Source organism: Pelophylax lessonae (genome assembly GCF_965119305.1).
Source record: "Pelophylax lessonae genome assembly, chromosome: 3".
Lineage (NCBI taxonomy): Eukaryota > Metazoa > Chordata > Amphibia > Anura > Ranidae > Pelophylax > Pelophylax lessonae.
This window is the reverse complement of record NC_138770.1, coordinates 480,231,028-480,257,620: the sequence shown is the minus strand read 5'-3', so window position 1 is coordinate 480,257,620 and position 26,593 is coordinate 480,231,028. Positions and strand designations below refer to the sequence as shown.

Here is a 26,593-nt window from a genome sequence, read left to right as displayed (position 1 = left end):
TACTTGCATTGCTGAATCTGATTGCTAGCTCTTGTGTACCTTGACCACTGCTACCTGCTACTTGCATTGCTGAATCTAATTGCTAGCTCCTGTGTATCTTGTCCACTGCTACTTGCATTGTTCTGCCTAATTACTCCTGTATACTGAACTTACCACTTATATTACCGTGCCTAAATATCAGTTCCTGGGCATATCACCATTTCAACCTGCTACTTACACTGCCACATAACATAGCTTTGCTGAGCGTTTATTGGCATTTGTGCTTGTGCATTCAGGAACAGCTTCAACCACTATGATGAGTCAAGAGAGTTAAGTCAGGTGATTTAACATATCTCTGCAAGACTACTGAGTGGAATTCTGCAGCTGTAGGTCCAGACCCACCTAAAATTCACTAGAGCGTTACACCCGTTTGCCAATTATTTATTTTTTACCCAAAGTCCATAAGAACCCTGCTAAACCTCCGGGACGTCCCATAATTAGCGGGATAGATTCCCTCTGTTCCTGAATAGGCAAATACGCAGATGAGTTCTTACTGGACATTTCTTGGAAATAAGGGTATTTTATGGCTACAGCGGACGTGGCGTCGCTGTACACCATAATTGATCATGGACAGGGATTAGAAGCTGTACAGTACTATTTGGATCTGTGGAGCTCCATACCCTGTGAACAAAAGAAATTCATAATTGACATTATTAAATTTGCCATGTCTCATAATCTGTTCTGGTTCAACAACACCTATTATCTACAGAATAGAGGAGTCGCGATGGGGGCTAAATTTGCCCCCAGCTTAGCGAATTTGTTTATGGCCAAGTGGGAGGAGGATGTCGTCTTTGTCAATCGACCACCGCAGCTAATACTGTGGCGGCAATACATCGATGACATCCTCCTCCTATGGGATGGCGATACCCCCTCGCTGGACTCCTTCATTTCCAGGCTGAACATCAATGATAGGGGCATTAAATTGGACCATACCAGTAGCTCCACCCATATTACATTTCTTGACTTGAATTTGGTAGCACAGGGTGATAGAATTATCACCACCACTCACTTCAAGAAAACGGATCGGAACAGCTTTATTCCTCATGACAGCTGTCATCATCAGTCATGGCTTAACGCTGTTCCCAAAGGACAATTTCTGCGATTACGCAGAAACTGTACCCGACAAGAAGATTTTTTACAACAAGCTAACACTCTCAAAATAAAATTTGTGGAGAAGGGGTATGATGCTACCCAATTGGACGCGACCATTAGGGACACAGCTGCCGTTGACAGGTCGTCTCTACTACGCCCAAGTCTGAAAGGGAATGACAACCAGAGCTTCAAAAACTCTTTTGTCACCTCCTACTCCACCCAACATTTCTTAATCAAAAACATTATTAAAAAACATTGGCCGGTCTTAAAAAATGACCGCATTCTGGGCCCTATTTTATCTGAACACCCCAAAGTTATTTTTAGGGGAGTCCCCTCCCTAAGACACAAAATAGTTCAAAATGTTATTGAGAGACCCATTCAACCCTCATTGTTTGGTGATTTTAAAGGTTTTTACCCTTGCCACAGATGTCAGATCTGTTCTCTCAACTCTTTTAAAGGGAGAAAAATTGAAAGATTAACATCCTCTTCCACAGGACGTGAATATAAGATTGATTCTTTCATTACCTGTGCGTCCACCAATGTTGTCTACATGCTGCAATGTAAGTGTGGTCAGCAATATGTTGGACGAACGACGAGGAAATTACAGATCAGGCTAGGGGAGCATGTGGGAAACATTAGGAAAGGTTTCCCTGGTCATAGTGTGTCTAAACACTATGACCAGTGCCACCACAAGAACCCTAAAAACACATTGTTTATAGGGATAGATAAGTTCTTACCTCACTGGAGAGGATCCAACGTAAGACGAGAGATATCAAGGATGGAAACCCGCTGGATCTATTTTTTAAAGACTTATGTCCCTCATGGGTTGAATGTGGAATGGGATGTAAACTCTTTTATTAATAACAGTTGATTTTTAATATTTTAACCTTTTATTATTTTTATTTTACATTTGTGATGATGATAACTGTGACAAATATATGTTTGGTATAGATTTGGGATTGTTATAGGACACACATCCTGCTAATATAATTTTTCATTAGCACGACACACTTTATAGTATGATTCTTGGTGATTCATTCAGAATTCTTCATCATTTATTAAGAATAATATGTTTATGGATACCTTTTTTCCATACATGTGTTCATTCACATGCACTACTTTATATACACCTTTCATGTATATATTTTTAGATATATATATTTATATATTTTTCTTTATTTCATACGATCAAATATTAATTTCATTTTTTAATATATTCTTAATATTACACTGTTTTCACCAACAGCCTTTTTTGTATGAATTTTTAAAGCTTTTAGTCATTTTTTACAATTTTTTTCACCTTTTCATCACTTTTTTTTCATTAGATGTTTCACACATTTTTGGCCACAAGATGGCGTTTTATTTATTCACAACAGGATGTGTGTTCATTTTAGCCCAATCTATGGATAACGAGATGTGTATAGTTATATGAAATACATAGTGCTTAAATAGGTATTATGTTTCAATATAGGTATTTTTAATTGTGTAATTCTCCTCAATCTTTGTGATTAATACACTGTACTCCTCCCTATTTCTTATAGTTTTTAATCATGAGCGAGGTATACTGTCTCTAGTGGTGGGTGCATGATATATGTAGTGGTTCGTTTGCACTAAGCTACCATAGAGAGAGATGGCGTGCAGGGTAGTCTATCACTTCCTATTGAGTGAGACCATGTGATGATACTACTTCCGCTTCCGGGTTGGTGGTTAACATTGGCAGATGTAATGACACTGCTTCCACTTCCAGGTTGGCGGCCATCATTGATGGATGTATACAACCTTTGTCTCCACGCTGTTTCATCATTGGCAGACGAGGTTGTCACTCACCTAGATGTGGGGGTACAAATGGCGTGTGAGTTGTGTCTGGAGTCCCGCCCAGACGAAGTCTTTTGATGACGAAACATTGGCGACTCCAGACGCAAAGTCCACACGCCCCCTTACGGAGCCAGCTGCTTTACATTGCTTGATGCTGCTTTGGACAATTGCGGGACGCCGCTACCTGGTCCTGGGAACAGCACGTTCTATGTACCTGTTTTTTACCTTCTCATTGTGAGTAGTATTCTTTTAATTGGATTTTATATGTTACGGAATTACGCTATGGGCTTTTATTCTTTTTATATACTCATGCATATATGATGGAGGGATTATGAAGCATTGGAGCTTGACAACCGCTGGTGACACTGGTATAACATCTTGCTGGGAGAGGCTGTCTCATTAAATTGAGCAGCCAAGGAGTTCTGGTAAGCTGCTTGTGATACTTGTGCACAGAGGTGTCCCCATCCTTCACTTTTCCCTGGGTGTCACTGAAAAGGATTGTTCTCCTCAACACCTTGCATGCGGATTCATTTTCATTTGCATTTTTGTTTTGGGACTTTATTCAGTATTTTGGACACTATTTTGCTTATATTGTATATGTTTTTTTTTTGTGATTTTCCACTTGCCACATTATTATTCAAATTACTTTAGCGCTGCACTTTTTGTAAAGATTTTGGTTATTGATCACTGTTAGTTGATTTTGGTGCTAGCTGCTCACATAATTCATATCGAATACACTGTCATTTATTTAACTTAGCGCAGAAATTTTTTTCTCCCCTTTTATATTCCCCAACATGTGACAAAGTGACAGCCAGGAGATCTAGTGGCTGGCTAGTAGTGCTCAACAATACCGCTTTTATATATAAAAATTAAATAAAATATACTGACTCACAATTTAGTAGTAATCAATCCCACAGCCTCGCTCGCACCGCGGCCCTCGGAATCACTGTCATGATCATCAAGTTAAGACTGCACTGGAGGAGCTGTGCTGCCGTCTCCCCGCTCGAGGTCTCCGCCTCTAAAAGTGTTGTGTGTCACTCAGACTCCACCCCTTAGGGCCCTTACTGAGAGGAGTTGTGACGCGGGCGGCGGGACGCGGGAGCAGGACTCGGAGCATTTTCTTCGTCATCTCATCTTCTTCTCTATGAGGTGAGTGAGGTGAACCGTGGAGAGGGCCTAATCCTTGCCATGGCGAAATGTGCCATTTGAGAATCAAATAATCAATATAAAATATTAATTCAGGATATATGGATATTCAGTTATGGACTTTTCGTTATAAATTTTAGTTTACACACTTAAACTTGCACCTAACTTATTCACAATCACAACTTATTTTATTGTGGTATTGTCATATATTTTATATGAATTAAATTTACATTGTGGGAATAATTTGCACTGCATTTAGCACAGACATGTCACTTTATTTTTGATACTGTGGGCGATGATTTTGAATACAAGAAGAATATATATATAATATAATTGCAGGCACTTTATTAGCATTTTTAGCACAGCCACTTTGTTAGTAGTTTTTGATGCATTTTTCACTTTAAGAGTTGTAGGCTTGATGAAGCTGGCCTGGCACATCATGATCAATTGAGCGAATCAAATTAAACCCCGATTAAGACGACTGCACATGCTCCCGTTCTGCCTTTTGATCAGCTGAAAAGATGGACGAACCAAAAACACCACCTTCCACCCCTGGCCCTTCAACTTCAAGTGATCTGCCTGGCTGTGAGAGTGAGGAAGCTCAGGAAGGAGACCACCCCTGGCCCTACTTAGAGTCGATGTTCTCATATGTCGGTGTGAAAGATAAGTCATATAGAATGAGGTGCTTACTCTGCCGCCCGAAAGGTTGTGAAATACTGGCCTTCAAAAACTCACCGTCGAATTTGAAGAAACATATCAAGGTAAGTTACAATTTTTTACAAATATCAAAATCACACCAGCTTGAGCTATCAGCTGTAACTGTAAGCCCTTTAGCGTAGCGACTAGCGAGTAGCGACATGCTGCGGCGTTCACTTAACGTTAACGCGTTAACTAGCTGTCATAAATTTCATAAAGGCTATGACGCAGCGTTGAATCGTGTTTTTGACCCATCCAGTAAGATTTAATCTTACATTATGTTAAAAAAATCATATAAGTTTATTTGGTCACATTAAAAAAGTTCATATAAGACACAAACAACAAGGCGTCTAAAAACAACACAGATAAATGAAGGAATGGAATACTTTCATCATGACTACCACAAAGGACACAGTGCCTATGTGTAGATTTCTTGCCCTGTTGCTGCCTATTGTCCAACATGTTTCGTGGTATCTTCTTCGCTTCCGCTTCGTAAGGGCCAAGGGGTCTTATCATGTTAACAGAGACTTTGTTCCTCCTACGTCCTTCCTAAACATCTAAACAGAGAGATTGCATTCAAATCAAAGATCTATCAAAGAAATAGATAAGTTAGAAAAATAATATAAGAAAGCAATATATCAAAAGCCACTGACCAAAAAGAAGGTCAGAGCCACTCAGCCTGGTAATGTAAAGTAAAGCATAGCATAACATCATTTATTTTATTTATACTGTCATTACATAGCTTGATGGTCCTATGTTGGAGTAAGAAATGGTATACAGTAACTAAAGCATAATATTGGAAATGTGTTGCATTTAATTATTTAATAATTAATACACATATATTAAAGTGTATCAAACTTGTAATGTTAAAGGGATCATAGGACAAGTCCAGGACCAGGAGAGAAAGAGAACTTTCCTCCAAAATAGAAAGATATGTTCATGATATTCATATTCATTTGCCTCTATTTGCACATCCCTTGTTAAACAAAACAGGTGCAAGCAGAAAAATATATGTGAGTGTAAAGTGCTGTCTTGTTGTTTCCCCTTTCCATCATGGCCGCTATATGGTTACGCAGCGCTGGTGAGTGTGACTGGTCAGATGGGCGGGCCACTCCATCGCTGGACGGATTCTCCCTTGGGCAGACATGCGGTGCGGCCCGCCCCACCCCATAACCATAACCCGGCCGGAATGGCTCTCCATTCCGAATTTCCGGGTGCTGATTGGCCAGGCGGGGGGTGGGGAGATGTCCATCATCTGCCTCCCTGCCTGCTGTCGTACAGACACAGTCAGGTGGGCTAGCCATCTGCGCATGCGCATTATGGGTCCGGGTCCATCCACGTCACACGCAGATGGGAGTCCTATAAAATGTCGGCAGATGCCGGTCAGCCAGCCTCGGCCACGACTACACAGACAGACAGTTCAGCAGGCTCCACGGACGGCCCAGGATGGGACGGAGGTTAAACTACTTGGTAAGAAAAATGCATTCGGGGACTCTTGCTATCCTATCATGATGTCAGGCACTCTCTTTCTTGTGGCTCATTTAAATTTTATTTGACTCTCTTTTCTTTGCAGTGAGCCCAGCATGGTAGTCTGACCATGTGGTCCCATCCGGGCCGTCCGTGGCTTCCAAAGTGTATGTTTCTGTTTGTGACCTGCTGCTGGTCTTCCTTTTCTCATTAATTGACCAGTTTTTTTTTGAGGCACCTCTTTACCATCCCTCCTTCCTTCCCTGCCCTGGTGAGTCTCTTTGTCTGCAGTGTGCTGACTGAGTGCTGCTGACTGGACTGTCTGCTGATATTATATAAACAATACTTTTACATGTGTGTGTAAAATATATATATATATATATATATATATATATATATATATATATATATATACTGTGTATATATATATATATATATATATATATATATATATATATATATATATATATATATATATATATATATATATATATATATATATAATAACATATATTTTTCTGCTTTCACCTGCTTTTGTTTAGCAAGGGATGCGAGGCAAACATTAATGATTATGATGAACATATCTTTCTATTTATTTTTACAATATGGAGGAAAGTTCTCTCTCTCCTGGTCCTGGTCCTTATATCCCTTTTAATTTTACAATTGTTTGATGTCTGCAGACTGTGCAGCACTGCACATTTTAACTACCTCGCATCCTAGCTACAGCCTATATACGGCTGCAGCGCGGACTCAAATTTTCGGGAGGCCATTTTTAAACGGCCTCCCAGAAGCAGGCTCCCCGCTTGCTCCCGCGAGCGCGCATCGGGGAAAATCTGTGTCGGCCGTGTCCCTTGGACACAGCCGATCACAGATCGTGGTGAATGGCCAATCACAGCGGCCATTCACCACGTGATCGGACCATCCAATGAGAGATGATCTCATATGTAAACATATGAGATCATCTCTCATCGCCTGCGCTCCTTCCTCACACGGAGCCTGCAGTGCAAGGAAGGAGGGGGAGCCGTCAGCTGCCGGGGACACACAGCAATGTAATCAGGGCACTGATCACCAGTGCCCTGATTACTAAAGGTAAAAAAATATACACAAATTGCCCCCCAACAGTGCCCACAGTGCCAGACATCAGTGTCCCCCATCAATGCCCACAATCAGTGCCCATAGTGCTGCCAGTCAGTGCCCATCAGTGCCTGCTCATCTAGGCACTGATGAGCACTGACTGGCAGCACTATGGGCACTGAGTGTGGGCACTGATGGTGCTGCCCATCAGTGCTCATCAGTGCCGCCCATCAGTGCTCATCAGTGCCACCCATCAGTGTCCATCGGTGCCATCCGCCAGTGCCCATCAGTGCCGCCTCTCAGTGCCCATCAGTGCCGCCCGTCAGTGCCACCTCTCAGTGCCCAGCAGTGCCACCTCTCAGTGCCCAGCAGTGCCACCTCATCAGTGCCCATAAGTGCCACCTCATCAGTGCCCATCAGTGCAGCCTATCAGTGCCCATCAGTGCCGCCTCATCAGCGCACATCAGTGAAGGAGAAAAATTTATTTTCAAAATTTACTCGCAGAAAATAGGAAAAACTTTTTTTTTTTTTCAAAATTTTCTGTCTTTATTCTTTTTTTTTTTTAAAAAAATAAAAAACCCAGAGATGATTAAATACCACCAAAAGAAAGCTCTATTTGTGTGAAAAAAATGATAAAAACTTCATATGGGTACAGTGTAGCATGGCCACGCAATTGCCAGTCAAAGTGTGACAGCGCTGAAAGTTGAAAATTAGCCTGGATGGGAAGGGTGTTTAAGTGCACAGTAGGCAAGTGGTTAATATATATATATTTTTTGTATAGATTAAATGCATATTTAGTAACACTTTTCCAATACTATGCTTAGTTACTGACTGTACCATTTCTTACTCCAACATAGGACACCCATGTCCGTCTGGGAGGCGTTTCCGCTCAGTTTTGGTGGTTGCCTCCCCCTCCTTCCCCTGGACCATCTTCTTGGCTAATTCGTGGGGCCACCTTCCTTCGCGGGAATGTCATCACCAGTTATGTATGTATAAATGATGTCATGTTATTGCTGCTATGCTTGACGCCTTTACATTACCTCCCTGACCTTCTTTTGGTCAGTGGCTTTTTGATATATTGTTCTTATATTATTTTTCTAACTTATCTATTTCTTTGATAGATAGATATATTTGAATGCAAGCTCTCTCTTTAGATGTTTAGGAACTCTCTGTTAACATAAGACCCCTATACGAAGGGGACAAGATACCGCAAAACATGTTGGGCAAGAAATCTACACATTAGGCACTGTGTCCTTGTGGTATCATGAGAGTATTCCTTCATATATGTGTTGTTTTTAGACGCTTTGTTTGTGTCTTACTCTTTCTGAACTTTCTTAATATATTGTGAGTGACCAAATAAACTTATATGATTTTTTAACATAATGTAGCCTTAGTGTACCCAGAAAGTCCTCATGCCTCCTCCTCCCTTTTCCTTTCTACAATTGATTTTAGGACCTAGGTACTTCTTTATTGGGTATTTGTCATTATGACACCCCAATTAGTACTAGGATTTAATCTTGGTGTACTGCAGTAATTTCAGGTTATTTATAAAATTATATATGACAATATGTAGAAAAATTCCCTAAAATATTTTAGCCTAGTTTAGACTGGACTGGAGTGAGGTGAAAACAGGAAAAAAAGTGCAAAGCAAGTTGGCTAGCTGTTAATTTTATTCAATTATATGGTAGAAAATTTGACTATTAGTCAAAATAAACTTTTGGTGATGCAATCAAAGTGCTGCTGACTGACAACAAACAAAGCATCTCAATTTGTCTGCTTGCATCTCAAGTGGTCTTCTTCGCGCGCTCATGTTTCTCATTAACCATATTTGTTGTATCAAGTGTTAGGCCTACAGGGTTTTGCAGCAAGAATGCAGAGAAGAAGTACTAAAGCAGAATCCATGAAGGATCTTTGCTTATGTGGTTTCTTGCTTAGTTTTTTTGTATATAGAATTATGGTGGATAAGTATAACTGACTTTAATTGAATTATTTTTGCTTTTTATTAATAGTGTCACAGAGGGTTATACACTCACCTATAATGTTGCTCAGTCACGTAACGTTATAATTCTGTGAAGGTAAAACGATATATTTTTTGGTCTCTTTTCAGAGCAAGCATGACTGCCACTTGAGTAGATACGAGGAACTCACATCTGCAAAGCGAAAGAAGAAGACTGTGATTCCCTCCCCTTCCATCAAGCAGCCCACATTAATAGGTAGCTGGAGCACGATGCCTCAGAGATCCATTGACAAGGCAGTCATGAAGTATGTTGTCCGAGGACTTCAGCCTTTCAACATTGTAGAGCAAGCAGCTTTCCACGATTTTGTGTTAGAGCTGGTACCAAATAGCAAAATAATGACAAGAATCACACTCACATCTATGATTGATGATGCTGCCAAACAGATGAAGATCAAGATTATAGAGGCCATGCAAACTGTTGACCACATCGCGACCACCACTGACTGCTGGTCAGCCAGGCGGCGTAGTTTCATTGGGGTCACAGCTCACTGGCTGGAGCCGGAAAGTTTAAAAAGGTGCTCAGTGGCCCTGGCCTGTAAAAGATTAAGAGGCTCTCACACTTTCGACCTTCTGGCAAATGCACTTAATGATATCCATGCTGAGTATGACATTCGAGGGAAGATAGTCAGAACAACCACGGACAATGGCTCCAACTTCAATAAAGCCTTCAAACTCTTCGGTGAAGATGGAAATGCTGGTGCTCTAGTTGAGGTGGAGGAGGAGGAAGAAGCAGAATGTAAGATTCTGGTACCTCTAGTTCCCTTATTTACTACTTTCTTTTCAATGCGTCCCACCTTTCCCTTTAGGTGGTATGCATATACCTTTAAGAGCGATGAGGTCACTGCTGAGCGCTGCAGAGCGGCTATTTCAACCGCCGGCGGTCTCACTCACATCGTTCGTTCAACCTGCTTGGCTGTCCACATGCTTGCTAGTGTGTCTCGCTGTCGGAACCTCCAGTTGCTTTCCTTTGCCTTGAACAGACCGGAACCTCGCTCCTGATCCCTGTATCTCGCTACCGGATCACTCCTCATTACCGGACCCCGCTACTAACCTACTCTCTAGTGATAAGTACCCCGCAGGGGAAACCTCCATAAAACCTACTTACACTATATCTATTGCTCACTAAAGACTGTCACTCTCTATGCAATACTAAACCTATCATCTGCACTGTTATTTAGATTGCTAGCTCTTGAGCCTACTAACATCTATCCTTGCACTGGGTTAGTCTCTCCTGTATGTCATCTGCTATCCTACCACCTACTACCATACATGATTGCTAACCTATCTGCATCCTACCTGTTACCATCTATACTCTCCTGAACATTTCTCTCGAGTGCTTGCCATCTACTGTCACTGTTCATACCTGTCCCTTCAGCACATCACCACTATACTGCTATATACATCTATCACTCCAGGAACATCTTATTGAGTGTGTATATTTGTATGCTGAATCAGGCAGGCCACAGTGATGAGTCTTGGGAGTTGGAATTGGTATTTCAACACATCTCTACATGACTGCTGAGTGGAGATTTCTGCAGCTGCAAATCCATCTTGTTACAAAAACGCAGGAGCGTTACAGATTGAACGAACCCTAAAAATGGATTCAGCAGAAATACCCACTCAAGTGACACAATTAAAACAACAAGTAAATGCATTAATACATGCTCTTACTGAATTAAAAGAAGACAATCAGGCTCTGAAGCAGCAGGTAACCCGTCTATCACAACTTGCCACTGCTCAGCCCCCTGAACCCAAAATAAATCCTCCCTTAGTGTTTACAGGTGATCGCAAAAAATTTTGTGAATTCAAAAACGCATGTCAGTTACTTTTTTTGCTAAAACCTCGTACTTACCTTACTGATCATATTAAGGTCTGTACTATTATTTCATATCTGACGGGTGATCCACGGGCCTGGGCAGATTCTCTCTTTGAGAAAGATGATCAGCTTCTCAACTCCTATGCTTTATTCCTAGCGGAACTCGCTAGTTTATATGATGACCCCAATAGGCAGAGTACTGCTGATATTCAATTGAGGTCCTTGAAACAAGGTAGGAGACCTGTAGAAGACTTTGTAGCAGAGTTCAAAAGATGGACCCTTGATTCAGGGTGGAATGACACATCTCTGCGAACTCAATTCAGACTTGGCCTATCAGAAGCCTTTAAAGACGAGCTCGCCTGAGCAGATTTACCTGGCACTCTGGATGCCTTGATACAACTCAGTATCAACATAGACAGGCGGCTGCGAGAAAGAAAGGCTGAAAAAATGGGAATGCCATTGTCCAGTCCTTCTCGGATTGCCGCTGTTGACCCTACTCCTATGGAGGTAGGAACCATACGCCCACCTTTATCAACTACTGAACGAGCCAGGAGACGATCCAGTAATCTCTGCATGTACTGCGCATCCCCGGATCATATGATAAGCGTCTGTCCCCTTGCCCGCAAAAAAGAGGGTGAGTGTTCACATGTCCTCCTGGGGGGATTAACAACTTCAATTACTAACCCTTATCTTTTTGTTCGTTTGACATTGCAGTGGGACCAGACTAGGATTACCACTAAAGCCATGATCGACACAGGATCTTGCGGAAATTATATCGATTTACGTTTTGCTACTTTAAATAAAGTACCTATTATTTCAAAACCTAAGCCTGTCTCTATTAGTCTTATTAACGGTATCCCGTTAGCTTCTGGTCCAATCACTAATCAGACACAAGCACTTCTCGTCACTACTAACGAGTCTCATACGGAGACCACCACCTTCGATCTATTATCTTCACCCCACTTTCCCATTGTTTTGGGACTTCCCTGGTTACACACACATCAACCAACCATAGATTGGAAGAAACGGACCTTAACCTTCCTTTCTTATTATTGCGAGACTACGTGTAACCTCCCGTCTTATGGAAAGATCCTGTCTGTGGTGTCAGATGAGATTGCACCACTATGCTATCAGGATCTGTCCGAAGTTTTTCTTGAGAAAAACGCTCAAAAATTGCCTCCCCATAGGGATTACGATTGCACTATCGATCTACTCCCAAATAGCAAATTGCCTTTTGGTCATGTTTATCCTCTTTCCCAGGATGAACTTTCTCATCTCAAGGAATACTTGGATGAGAATTTGGCAAAAGGGTTTATTAGACCCTCTACTTCTTCCACAGCTGCAGGACTTTTCTTTGTCCGCAATAAGGGTCTTAGGCCTATTATCGACTATAGGCAATTGAATGCCATCACAGTAAAGGATCGCTATCCTTTACCACTCATCCCTGAACTCATTGAACAAGTGCGTGGAGCTACCTACTTCTCAAAATTGGACCTGAAAGGGGCATACAATCTAATCCGAATCCGTGATGGAGATGAGTGGAAGACAGCATTCAGAACCAGATACGGATTATTCGAATATCTTGTAATGCCATTCGGCTATGTAACGCTCCCGCAGCCTTCCAACGATTCATAAACGACATCTTTAGAGACTTACTTGATGTCTGTGTGGTGGTATATCTGGACGATATACTTATCTATTCACGATCCTTGTCTGAACATATAAAACATGTAAGACTTGTGTTATCCAGACTACTCACACACAATCTATACGTGAAATTAAAAAAATGCCTATTCCATAAAGAAGAAGTATTATTCCTAGGATACATCATATCCAAAACCGGAATCAAGATGGATATGAGTAAGATATCCTGCATTCAGGATTGGCCTATACCAACCACCTGCAAGGCTCTACAGCGATTCCTTGGATTTTCAAACTTCTATAGGAAGTTCATCAAGAACTTCTCTGCCATTGTGAGACCTCTCACACAGCTCACAAGTATAAAAAAAACATTTAAATGGTCAGATGAAGCAAGTGGCGCTTTTCGCTTGTTAAAATCAAGCTTTACCTCTGCTCCCATACTACGCCATCCAGACCCATCCCTCCAATATATTCTGGAAGTAGATGCGTCAAATATGGCAGTAGGAGCAGTTCTCTCCCAACGACCAACAAATACTTCACCACTCCATCCAGTTGCCTTCTTCTCCAAATCATTAAGCAGCCCAGAGGTAAATTACCCAGTGGGTGAAAAGGAGTTGCTTGCCATAAAACTGGCTCTGGAAAACTGGCGACATCTACTTGAAGGTACCCGATTACCAATAATCATATATACAGATCATAAAAATCTTCAATATCTTCAGACTAACAAAACTCTCTCCCACCGGCAGGTACGATGGTCACTATTCTTCCTAAGATTCAATTTCCTAGTGACCTACACGCCTGCAGACAAGAATAAAAAAGCGGATGCGCTATCACGATTAACTGAAAATAATTACGCCGAAATCCCTTCTGTTCCTATAATATCCTACAAGCGTATTATTGGGGTTGTCCGTTCCTTGAAGGAAGAGATTTTTCACAGTATAGGATTGGATTCACCTCCACCACACCTAAGTACTGATGCAGAAGGCTTCCTCTACTACAACGACAAACTCTACATACCCCCTACTATGCGTACCAAGATCCTGGAATTGTCACATGATGTGCCTATGGCAGGACATATGGGTATGACGAAAACTCTTAATTTGCTTACCAGACAGTTTTGATGGCCTGAGATGAAGACATCTGTACAGAAATTTGTTTCTTCATGCAACATCTGTGCCAGGTCCAAAATTGACACTACAAAACCATCCGGTCTACTATGCAGTCTACCAATACCCCAGGCTCCATGGGAAGTTGTGTCCTTGGACTTTATAGTAGAACTACCACCTTCCAAAGGATTTAATACCATTCTAGTGTCAGTGGACCATCTAACAAAGATGGCACATTTCGTTGCTATTCGCAGATTACCTTCATCCAAACAAACAGCGGAACTACTAGTGAAACATGTCTTTAAGTTACATGGAATTCCAAAGACTCTCTTATCTGACCGTGGTTCACAGTTCATCTCCAAGTTTTGGCAAGAACTATGTCACATACTACGGATTGAGCGAAAGCTCACTTCTCCCTACCATCCTCAGACCAACGGACAGACTGAAAGAGTCAACCAGTGCATTGAGAAATATCTACGTTGCTACACATCATACCTACAGGATGATTGGGTGGATCTCCTTCCCCTAGCAGAATTTGCTTACAACAACGCAACCCACAGTACTACCAAACAAAGTCCGTTCTACTTGAACTATGGGTTTCATCCCTCTCTTCTTCCACCACGCATCCTTCCCTCAAGTAACCCAGTAGCCTCAGACTATCTTACCCAAATAAAAGACTCTCTGGGTTTACTTAATACTACCATTTCACACGCTCATAGTCAACAAAAAAAGTACTACGACCTTCGTAGAAGACCTTCTCCTCAGTATGCTATTGGGGACCTCGTTTGGCTATCAACAAAAAATTTAAGATTAAAGATTCCTAGCAAAAAGCTTGGACCTTTATTCTTGGGACCCTTCCCAATCAGGAAACTTATTGGAAAAGCTGCAGTACAGCTCACCTTACCAGCAGATCTCAAGATCCATCCCATCTTCCATGTGTCGCTATTGAAGCCACACGTTCCTAACCAAGGAATAAGGCCTACCATCTTGCCTCCACCTCCCATACAAGTTGAAGGCGGAGAAGAATATGAGATCAAAGAGATTTTGGATTCTCGCATCCATAGAGGAAGACTCCAGTATCTCATAAGATGGAAGAATTATGGACCCCAAGACGACACCTGGTTAGATACCTCTGATGTACATGCACCTAGGCTTATACGAAGATTTCACTCGAAATACCCAGAGAAACCAGTACTATAGGCCTTCCGGAGCCGGCCTTAAGGGGGGGGGTACTGTAAGATTCCGGTACCTCTAGTACCCTTATTTACTACTTTCTTTTCAATGCATCCCACCTTTCCCTTTAGGTGGTACGCATATACCTTTAAGAGCGATGAGGTCACTGCTGAGCGCCGCAGAGCGGCTATTTCAACCGCTGGCGGTCTCACTCACATCGTTTGTTCAACCTGCTTGGCTGTCCACATGCTTGCTAGTGTGTCTCGCTGTCGGAACCTCCAGTTGCTTTCCTTTGCCTTGAACAGATCGGAACCTCGCTCCTGATCCCTGTATCTCGCTACCAGATCACTCCTCATTACCGGACCCCGCTACTAACCTACTCTCTAGTGATAAGTACCCCGCAGGGGAAACCTCCATAAAACCTACTTACACTATATCTATTGCTCACTAAAGACTGTCACTCTCTATGCAATACTAAACCTATCATCTGCACTGTTATTTAGATTGCTAGCTCTTGAGCCTACTAACATCTATCCTTGCACTGGGTTAGTCTCTCCTGTATGTCATCTGCTATCCTACCACCTACTACCATACATGATTGCTAACCTATCTGCATCCTACCTGTTACCATCTATACTCTCCTGAACATTTCTCTCGAGTGCTTGCCATCTACTGTCACTGTTCATACCTGTCCCTTCAGCACATCACCACTATACTGCTATATACATCTATCACTCCAGGAACATCTTATTGAGTGTGTATATTTGTATGCTGAATCAGGCAGGCCACAGTGATGAGTCTTGGGAGTTGGAATTGGTATTTCAACACATCTCTACATGACTGCTGAGTGGAGATTTCTGCAGCTGCAAATCCATCTTGTTACAAAAACGCAGGAGCGTTACACAGACAAAGATGAGGAGGAGGTCGAGTTTGTCAATGTATCTTCACTTTTGGATGAGGATGATGGTTTTGAGTTCCAGCTCCCGAAGCACCAGCGGTGTGCATGCCACATTTTTAACCTAATAGCCACTGCCGATGCCAGCAAAGCAGTGTCCAATGACGCGTACAAGAAATTATACTACTCAACATTTGCCAAGTGCAATGCACTTTGGAATAAGTGTTCAAGATCCTCAACAGCAGCTGAAATTGTGGAAGATGCTTGCTCCCTCCAGCTTGTGCGACCAAATGCAACAAGGTGGAACTCTGTGTTCATGGCTGTGGAGAGACTGCTCAGGATAGTGAAAGAAAAGGGAGAGGCAACAATGAGAGTTTTCTGCACAGATTTGAAGGTTCCAATGTAAGTTTAAAAATGTTTTATGGTACTCTTTCTGTTCAAACTCAATTCTGGTCCATATTGTCTACTTGTACAACATTTAATTGAATGATTAACATTGAACGATGTACCAAATTCATTGAATGATAATCACCACATCCAATCATGTAGCAATGCTGTTTTTGTTTCTTATTGTTTATATGTTCTTGTCTTCTTCATAGGTTTAATCCAGCTGAACTTGCATTCTTGTCTGAGTATTCTGCTGTCATGTCTCCAGTCGCCCAAGCAACTAACATTTTGCAAGCTGAAACCAATGTCCAGATGGGGTGGCTGCTCCCAACCGTCAAGCTCCTGAAAATCAAGCTGAACAGGATCAAGATGCCTCTGAAGTATTGCAAGCCGCTTGTGGATGCCTTGCAGGTGGGCATTAAGAATCGCTTTGGCCCTATGATGGAAGACCCAGAGCTGGTGGCCGCTGCTATTCTGCTTCCAAAATTCAGGACAAATTGGACACAGGAGGATGAGACAATCAAAATAGGTAAGATATACAGTGTAGTATGGGTGCATTATTGTGTATTTTACCAATGTGCAATCACAAAGCCACACCATACAGCAGTACCGCTCAAATATTGGGGATTACTTTTAATTTTTTTTTTTTTATATGGAAACAAACACACATGAGCTTGTCCTGCATAGAAGATATTGCAAACATACCAGGGCATTATGATGTTAGAGTGAGAAATGATGTGGTAGTATGGGAGACTTCCTCTTTAGCATAGCAGTATCATGGCATTGGCAGCCAAGCCTTCCTGTCTAAGGTCTGCCAGGCTGTAAATGCTGCAAAAGGCTTTTTGTTTCAGGGAATTATTTGAATTATAAAGTCGTCACTATTATTTCCATTAAAATCATTTACTGACAATGTCATCATGTCAAATCTGTGTTTACTTTCATGGGTTGAAACTCTTATTATTGTTTATAAGTTCCACAATAATTCTATATAAATCAAACTTAAGCAAGAAACCCCATAACCAAAGATCCTTCATGTATTCTGCTTTAGTACTTCTCTGCAATTACTTGCAAAACCCTTTAGGCCTAACTTCATACAACCAACCATGCATCTCATTCATGAGGAGGAGTGCGCGAAGACCACTTAGATGCAGACAAGTTGAGATGCTTTGTTTGTTGTCAGCACTTTGATTTCATTATTTTGACTAATAGTCTAATTTTCTACCATATACGTTTGAATAAAATGAACAGCTAGCTAACACACTCTTATATTTCAGGAATGGAATATATCAAACGAAGTATTGAAGACCCCTCGTTGCACTGTACAGAGGTCAACAGGTCCAGCTTATCTGATGAAGACGACTTCTTTTCTGGCATGCAGGGTTTGAAGGCACAAGACAGTGCCAAACAGCTAGATGCGTACTTGTCATGTTCAGCAGATAACATGGACTTGCTCAAGTCTTTTCCAGCAGTGTGCAAGTTGTCTGTTGAGTTAAACACACCCCTTCCAGCATCAGCAGCCTGCGAGAGGCTTTTTAGTATCGCAGGATTAGTCTTTAGCCCTAGAAGAGCTAGACTGACTAGTTCCAATTTTGAAAACCAACTACTTTTGAGGATAAACCAAAGATTTCTAACTTAAACTGGTATGCATTAAGCAGTCATCTAAATATATTTAAGAAGGGAATAAGCTGTGGAGAAAAAAAAAACACAAGCAGGGAAGAGAGGGTAGGGATGCTTTAAAGGGGCATATTTGATCTGCTTTTGTTTAAGCTCAATGTTTTGCTCTAATCACTTTTGTTGTTACATAAGAAATATTTGAATGTGGCCTACTGGCCTTTGAGATCTTTTAGTTGCCCTAACAAGTTGAGGATGAAAAGAAAATGCGTAACTTCCAAAAATGACTGCTTTATGCACACTGCAGGGAATAAGCTGTGGAGAAATAAATGTGAATATTAAGGGTGCGCTGCTGGCTGCTGATGCTGATATGTAAAAAAAGCTGCAACCAGGACAAAAATAAATTAATCTGTGATAAATTAAATATGGTGCACTAAATCGTATATAAACCAATATACAATATATTCCAATAATGGAACAGTGTATGAAATGAAAGTCCAAAATATTGTGAATCTTGAAATATGTGACAAAACAAGATGAATATATTTTCAAAGGTGCAGGAATCAAACAGGACCTATTCCAAATAGGTGCAGACTCCCACCACCTTGTGGATTTCCCCCTTACCCGGCAGATGAAGGTAAGTGCAAAATAATATCCAAATAGACTTCCAGTGAAACAAAATTGCAAAACCTGTGCTCTCAACTTCCAGTGAAAAAAACAAAATCAGCCTCTTACCAGAAAAAAGGTGTATGTACGCTTGTGACTCTCGTTGGTTGGGAGCAGGGTCGGCCTTTGGGGTGTGCGAGCTGTGCGGCCGCACAGGGCGCCATGGGCAAAAGGGGCGCCGTGCGGCCATCGCAGCTCGTATATGATCAGGCCGCACAGTGGGAGGTAAACGGCGACCGCAGCATGGAGAGGGTTAACACAGGCCACGGCCGCCGCTTACCTCCCACTGTGCGGCTGTGCCTGTGTCTTCTATAGCTGCAGGGCTGAGCTGTGTATCACACACAACTCAGCCTCAGATCCGCCGCCACTGACAGATCCCCTCCTCTCCAGGGACGCCAGAGGAGAGATCGTCGGCTCCCCCTCCTCCCGCCCCTTCTCCTCCTCCTCCCGCCCCTTCTTCTCATGGTAAGCCTCCATACTAAGGTAAGTAAGCTCTCTCCTGCATCAAATGTAAGAGGGGGGCTCTGTGTGGGGGTCTCTCATGTAAGGGGGGGGCTTTGTGTTGGGGGTCTCATGTAAGGGGGGGCTCTCTGTGGGGGTCTCTGATGTAAGGGGGGGCTTTGTATGGGAGGTCTCTGATGTAAGGGGGGCTCTGTGTGGGGGTCTCTGATGTAAGGGGGGGCTTTGTGTGGGGGGTCTCTAATGGAAGGGGGGCTCTGTGTGGGGGGTCTCTGATGTAAGGGGGGGCTTTGTGTGGGTGGTCTCCGATGTAAGGGGGGCTTTGTGGGGTTGGTCTCTGATGTAAGGGGGCTCTGTGTGGTGGTCTCTGATGTAAGGGGGGCTTTGTGTGAGGGGTCTCTGATGTAAGGGGGCTTTGTGTGGGGGGTCTCTGATGTAAGGGGGCTCTGTGTGGGGGGTCTCTGATGTAAAGGGGGCTTTGTGTGGGGGGTCTTTGGTGTGGGGGGTCTCTGATGTAAGGGGGTGCTGTGTGGGGGTCTTTGATGTAAGGGGGCTCTGTGTGGGGGGTCTCTGATGTAAGGGGGCTCTGTGTGGGGGTCTCTGATGTAAGGAGGCTCTGTGTGGGGGGTCTCTGATGTAAGGGGGGGTCTCTGATGTAAGGGGGGCTCCGTGTGGAGGGGCTCTGATGTAAGGGGAGCTCTGTGGGGGCTCTATGGGGGGCTCTGATGTAAGGGGGGCTCTGTGGGGATGGTCTCTGATGTAAGGGGGCTCTGTGTGGGGGGTCTCTGATGTAAAGGGGTTTTGTGTGGGGGGTCTTTGATGTAAGGGGGCTCTGTGTGGGGGGTCTCTGATGTAAGGGGGGTGCTGTGTGGGGGGTCTTTGATGTAAGGGGCTCTATGTGGGGGGTCTCTGATGTAAGGGGGGTCTCTGATGTAAGGGGGGCTCTGTGTGGGAGGGCTCTGATGTGGGGGGCTCTGATGTAAGGGGAGCTCTGTGTGGAGGGGCTCTGATGTGAGGGGAGCTCTGTGGGGGGCTCTATGGGGGGGACTCTGATGTAAGGGGGGCTCTGTGGGGATGGTCTCTGATGTAAGGGGGCTCTGTGTTGGGGTCTCTGATGTAAGGGGTGCTCTGTGTGGGGGGTCTCTGATGTAAAGGGGGCTTTGTGTGGGGGGTCTTTGATGTAAGGGGGCTCTGTGTGGGGGGTCTCTGATGTAAGGGGGTGCTGTGAGGGGGGTCTTTGGTGTAAGGGGGCTCTGTGTGTGGGGTCTCTGATGTAAGGGGGCTCTGTGTGGAGGTCTCTGATGTAAGGGGGCTCTGTGTGGGGGGTCTCTGATGTAAGGGGGTCTCTGATGTAAAGGGGGCTCTGTGTGGGAGGGCTCTGATGTGGGGGGCTCTGATGTAAGGGGAGCTCTGTGGGGATGGTCTCTGATGTAAGGGGGCTCTGTGTTGGGGTCTCTGATGTAAGGGGGGCTTTGTGTGGGGGGGGCTCTGATGTAAGGGGGCTCTGTGGGGGGTCTCTGATGTAAGGGGAGCTCTGTGTGGGGGGGTCTCTGATGTAAAGGGGGTTCTGTATGGGGGTCTCTGATGTAAGAGGGCTCTGTGGGGGGTCTCTGATGTAAGGGGAGCTCTGTGTGGGGGGGTCTCTGATGTAAAGGGGGCTCTGTGTGGGGGGTCTCTGATGTAAAGGGGGCTCTTTGTGGGGGCTGGGGGGTCTCTGATGTAAGGGTGCTCTGTGTGGGGGGTCTCTGATGTAAGTGGGGCCTCTGTGGGGGGTTTTTGTTGTAAGGGGGTACCGTTGGGGGGTTTCTGTTGTAAGGGGGGCTCCGTTGGGGGGTCTCTGATGTAAGGGGGGTCTCTAATGTAAAGGGGGCTAAGTTTGTAGTGATCATAAAAAAGAAAAGTCAAATGAAGTGCAAAAAAAGTGCAAGAAAAAATGTGCAGGGAGCTGGTGGGGGCGCCACAGGATCAGCTCGCACAGGGCGCTTGAACACCTAAGGCCCGCCCTGGTTGGGAGGTTCTCTTTCCCATTAACAGCAGATATGAAATGATATTCATCTTGTTTTGTCACATATATATATTTGAAAATTCACAATATTTTGAACTTTTTATTGACTTAGATTTCATACACTCTTCCTTTATTTCATTATTGGAATATATTGTTGTATATCACATTGGTTTATATATGATTTTGCACACCAATAAGCTGTGGAGAAAAAAAAACAGACAGGGAAGAGAAGGAGGGATGCTTTAAAAGGGGAAGGGAGGGACATACTTTATCTGTTTTTTGTTTACAAAAAGTTACAGCCTAAGGAATTGTGATTGTCCTTTAGGTTAATCATTTGAATAAATCATTTGAAATAATAAAAAACAATATGATGTTCAAACTTTTGACTTCTTTCCTTAATAACTACATAACACAGTACTTGTTACTAACCGTCACTATGTGTGACTAGAGGTGTACCGAACTGTTCGCCGGCGGACAGTTCCCGGCGAAATTAGCATGTTTGCGTTTGCCGCTGCGGGCGAACATATGCGATGTTCGGTCCGCCCCCTATAATACATCATTGAGGCAAACTTTGACCCTGAACTTCACAGTCAGCAGGCACATTTCCAGCCAATCAGCATACCTCCCTCCCACACCCTCCCACCTCCTATAAATAAGCAAGGGCAGCATCCATCTTAGATCATTATGAAGCAGTGTGTGTTAGTGAGAGCAGGGAGAGCTGCTGCTGCTGTTAAGCTAGGGACAGTTGTTAGTCAGTGTTCCTGGTCTTGCTAGTCAGTGTTCTTGGTCCACTACTGCTGTAAGGACAGCATCCTGACAGCACCCCAAAAAGCCCTTCTAAGGGCTGGTATTTGTGTAATTTTATTTATATATATATATATATATATATATATATATATATATATATATATATATATATCTAGTGTCCCCAAAAGCCCTTTTAAGGGCTGGTAATTGAGGATTTTTTTTATTTATATATATATATATCTAGTGTCCCCAAAAGCCCTTCTAAGGGCTGGTAATTGAGGATTTTTTCTTATTTATATATATATATATATATATATATATATATATATATATATATATATATATATATATTGTACACTGCAGTTGCCTGCCCGCTGTGTGTGAGAGGCCACAGACCCACCACAGACTGTACTGTGTGCACACCACACTCATTTCGGGTGGCACAGGCACAGTACCTTGCATTTTAAAAAATATTTTTTTTTTCCTCTGTCATAATTGCAGTGAGTGCTGTGTCAGGTCCACAGAGTGCATTGTACCCACTGCAGTGCACTGCCCACCACTGATATATATATACGGTGGCACAGCATCTCGTTGCAAATTGAAAAAAAAAAATATTTTTTATTATTGCAGTTGCCTGGGCTGCCAGTGACTGTCAGGTCCACAGAGTGTACTGTGCCCACTGTAGTGCCACTGCGTGCCCACCCACCACTGATACATATACGGTGGCACAGCAGCTTGCAAAGTAAAAATATATATATTTTTTTTATAATTGCAGTTGCCTGGGTGCCATTGACTGTCAGGTCCACAGAGTGTACTGTGCCCACTGCAGTGCCACTGCCCACCCACCACTGATATATATGGTGGCAGGCATGACTTTTTTTGGATTAGTGTCTGGGGGGGTCTAAAAAGCGTACCTGTGAAGTTTCAGCTCTGTAGCATGTCCAGAACCAGAAAAAAAAGATCATATAGGTGTAAAAGGGGTTCCCACCATCCCTGCTCTACTGAAAAATGATCTTTTTTTCTGGTTCTGGACATGCTACAGAGCTGAAACTTCACAGGTACACTTTTAGACCCCCTAGACACTAAGGGCCGGATTTAAAGAAACTGCAGCTTCAGACATCCATGACGTGTTTCAGTTTCGCCGCTTTCAAATCAATTAACTGGCGCTGCGGCAAATTGGCTAGTGAAACAGCAATAATTAATTTCCGCCGTCAGCGGTATTCACTTACGATCGCGTCTTTGAAAATTCGCAAACTTATGTCTTCGTGCTTATAATAGTTTCACATAGCGATGTGGGCTAGTGGATTAGTGCACACATCACGTCTGTAATTCATCTCCCTCTGCTGTAGGTTTGAGGCTTACCATCTCCACCTAACTTTTTTATTTTCTTTTTTTGTTTATATTTCAAAAATGTAACGGATTACATCATATATATTGCTAAATAATGTTACACTCAGAAGCGCTTGCAAACTTACAGCATTTTAAGTGGTTTTATGATCTTGTCTGTGTGTCGAATCGATCTTATGATTGAAAGTAGCAAGTAGCAAGTGACCAAACCCCTACACTACTTCAGGTCAAGATGAAACATCACAATTTTACCATGGTCTTCTTCCCAGATTCCATACAATGTTTAGTAGTTTAGCTATATGTGCTTTTTAGCCTTTACACACTCCTTTTTTCCACCAAACAGCTTTATTCTGCACAATAGCTAAGTGCTTTGCAACTTCACTGCAGTTAACAACGTCATGGGTTCAAATCCCAACAATCACTACACTTGCGATCTCTTTTCACTCTCATTTTTTTTAGAGTTTTTTTTAAACTATCTTGAATTTGGGGGGGGGGGTGTCCTACCCAAATTTCAAGCACATTAATGGAACCAACACAATTTTGATTTTATGAGTGTGGTCCTAGTTTTCTCGAGATGCAATTCTTTACATATTTACCATGGTTCTTACAATTTCTTGACCAATAAACATAGGTGTCTGATATTGGACTCTCTCCATATTTCAACAACACAGACCCTCATAGTCCAACACTACATTTGCCTCACACCTCAACACAACACTGTCACATCCCTACTCTACATTACAACCCCTCACATCACCAGTACAAGCAGCATGCAAAGTGCAAAGCTCCGGCCTTGGCAGCTTAATGGGCCATAAACTAAGAATTTTTCAAGACTTTTTCCTGTAGACTTAACCAAACCATATAATATGAGGTCAAACCTCAACACTTTCAATTTGTATGCAATCAGGCAGGCCCTTGCACTACATAGAAAATGTCAATCTGAAGGATAAAGTCTTCTCTAAATCTTACAGTGTGTATGGCCCTTTTGTCTGTAGGCACCCACACAAAACAAAAAACACATGTTCCATTCAAAAGTCTTTATTTATTTTAGAATGACAGCATAAGGAGGGATGCAGCAAGATAATATTGTCACTCTCCAGTCCGTGTGCCTTTACAGCGCCAGCCCACGATCTTTGCTCCATGGCTACGGGATTCTGATGTCTTCCCCAACTTCATGCAGAGTTCAGAATCTATTCTGCACCTCTACCAGCTCATAGGGGACAGGCATGGCCAGGTTGCTGGTCAGCTTCCAAGCCACTTTGGAACTTCCAGGGTGTTCATGTTGGTCATCGATGCTGCTTTTGGCTATGTGCCTTACCAAATATCCACTGACCACAAAAGAAGATGAGTGGAGTCCATCAAGGTGGGTTTCTACCAGCTACAACCGCAAGCAGTACCACTCCTGGAAAAATAAAACAAAGGATAAGACATTTCATTATGAAAATCACATCTTAATGCCTGTTTGCTTCATTCTGAACTTCAATTAATTTCGACATCACGAGTGAAATAACACATTTTCTGCCAACTTACACAAACCAGAAATCATTAATGTAAACATTTGAATACACACCTGTGACGCCAGACAGCCCATCACCACAGGCTTCTCATGGTACGTGCCATGATTCCAAGATGTTCACGTTCTGGAAAATTAGAACACCATAAGATACCAAGCAGCCGTTCATGTTATCAATAACTACACAGGTGGCATAGACACAAATACACACCTGCCAGCTCTTCTCAGCCCTTTCCACTATTCACAATACCAACATGTTTATGGTTAGAGGTGCATGTTTTTGCTCAAGTAACACAATTTTACCAATGTTGACTACACTTTATCTACAATGGCAAGTGTCATTGGCAGATGATAATTACCCTCTGTCTCCCTGTGAGTGGCACCTCTGCTAACTAGCAAATTAATACACATGCCCTATCTTGACCGGTTACAGTACTTACATGTAAAGTGGCTAGCAACCAGGGTATTCCGGGTGGCAAAACCTGCAGCGGTGCTCCGCCGCCTGGGGGCCGCCGGCTGACGGACCTCTGGCTCCCTCTCCTCCGTCAGCTCCCAAGATTCATCCCGGGCAACGCACATGTTGTGCAACACGCAGCACGCCAGGATGATCTTGGAAGCCTTTGTAGGAGAGTACAGGAGTTCATCCCCAGGCCAGGCCAAGCAGAGAAACCCGATTTGAGAAGACCTATGGTCAACTCGATGATACTCCGGCTTCTCCGCAAGGCCCTGTTGTAATTCATTTCTGCTCGGCCCTGGGGTTACCTGATTGGAGCCATCAGCCACGTCAGCTACGGGTAACCAGCATCCCCTGAAAAAAATGAAAAATATACATTAGTTCTTCATATCATGTGACTTTAGATGACTCCTCAAAATGGGAGACAATTATGCATTTTACTAAACAACCTGCTCGTCTGTTTGCAAAAACTCATATGAAACATCTCAACTCTGTCTAACTGCCTAAATCACTAATACAAATGGGAAAAAGGACACACAAAGTGGTGGGTTTCTCTTGCAAGTTCCAACTTGGCCCCTATTTTGTTCGTATTACATTAGCCTAGGTATTACTTCTGGAATATATCTGCAACTAGAGTGAGGAAACCAATATTGACTCACTTATGCAAAGTACTTTGGGGATATAGCAATACCATTGGAATCATTTGTAGGTTTTGTTTGGGTGGCTAGAGGACACCATTTACACATTGGTTAACCACCTTCATTTGACTCAAAGACAACTTTGGAAATATTTATTTTGTGAGCTGCTAAGCTGCTGATCTGGTTGTGTGTGAACAGCCTGCCAACTCCTAACACATCCATTTTAGGTAGGCTTTGCTTAAATCAGGGTGTACACCGATGTAGCTTATTCCTATGTCTATGTAATCTTACAGTTTATGTTGTTAAGACAAAATACTTTACCAATAAGCCACCCTTGGGGCATTTGGCCACTTTCAAACGCCTCGTACAGAGTACTTGTTCTTAACATACTGGAATCATGGCACGACCCTGGGTGACCAGTGTTGACACTCATGATGCGCTGTTTGGCGTCACAAACGAATTGGACGTTCACGGAGTGGTACTGCTTGCGGTTGCGGTACTCCACTTCGTGGCTCCTTGGTGGCCTAATGGCTATGTGGGTGCCATCGATTGCCCCTAGTATTTGCGGCATGTGTGCCCGCAGGTAGAAACCCAACTTGACTTCATTCCACTCATTTTCATTCTGTGGCCAGTGGATAAAATTGGGCACTATATCGACTATGGCATTAATGACCAACATGAACACCCTTGAAACTGTGGGCTGGCTAATGCCCATGATACTTCCCGAAGTGGCTTGGAAGCTGCCACGCCCTAAAATATACAAAGTGGCCAGCAATCTGGCCATGCCGG

General features: G+C 43.1%; 1 protein-coding gene across 1 annotated transcript in view; it reads left to right on the top strand.

Moving 5' to 3' along the window:
* Positions 1–4,727: 4,727 nt before the first annotated feature.
* Positions 4,728–26,593, top strand: part of LOC309550595 (zinc finger BED domain-containing protein 4-like) — a gene marked incomplete at its 3' end in the record, with an annotated part of 70,863 nt that continues 48,997 nt past the window's right edge. The window contains exons 1-5 of the mRNA XM_082250940.1: positions 4,728–4,853; positions 9,437–10,057; positions 15,976–16,379; positions 16,577–16,893; positions 17,639–17,780. Coding sequence (XP_082107066.1) covers positions 4,731–4,853; positions 9,437–10,057; positions 15,976–16,379; positions 16,577–16,893; positions 17,639–17,780 — 1,607 coding nt within the window. The 5' untranslated portion in view covers positions 4,728–4,730. The remainder of the gene's footprint in view (positions 4,854–9,436; positions 10,058–15,975; positions 16,380–16,576; positions 16,894–17,638; positions 17,781–26,593) is intronic.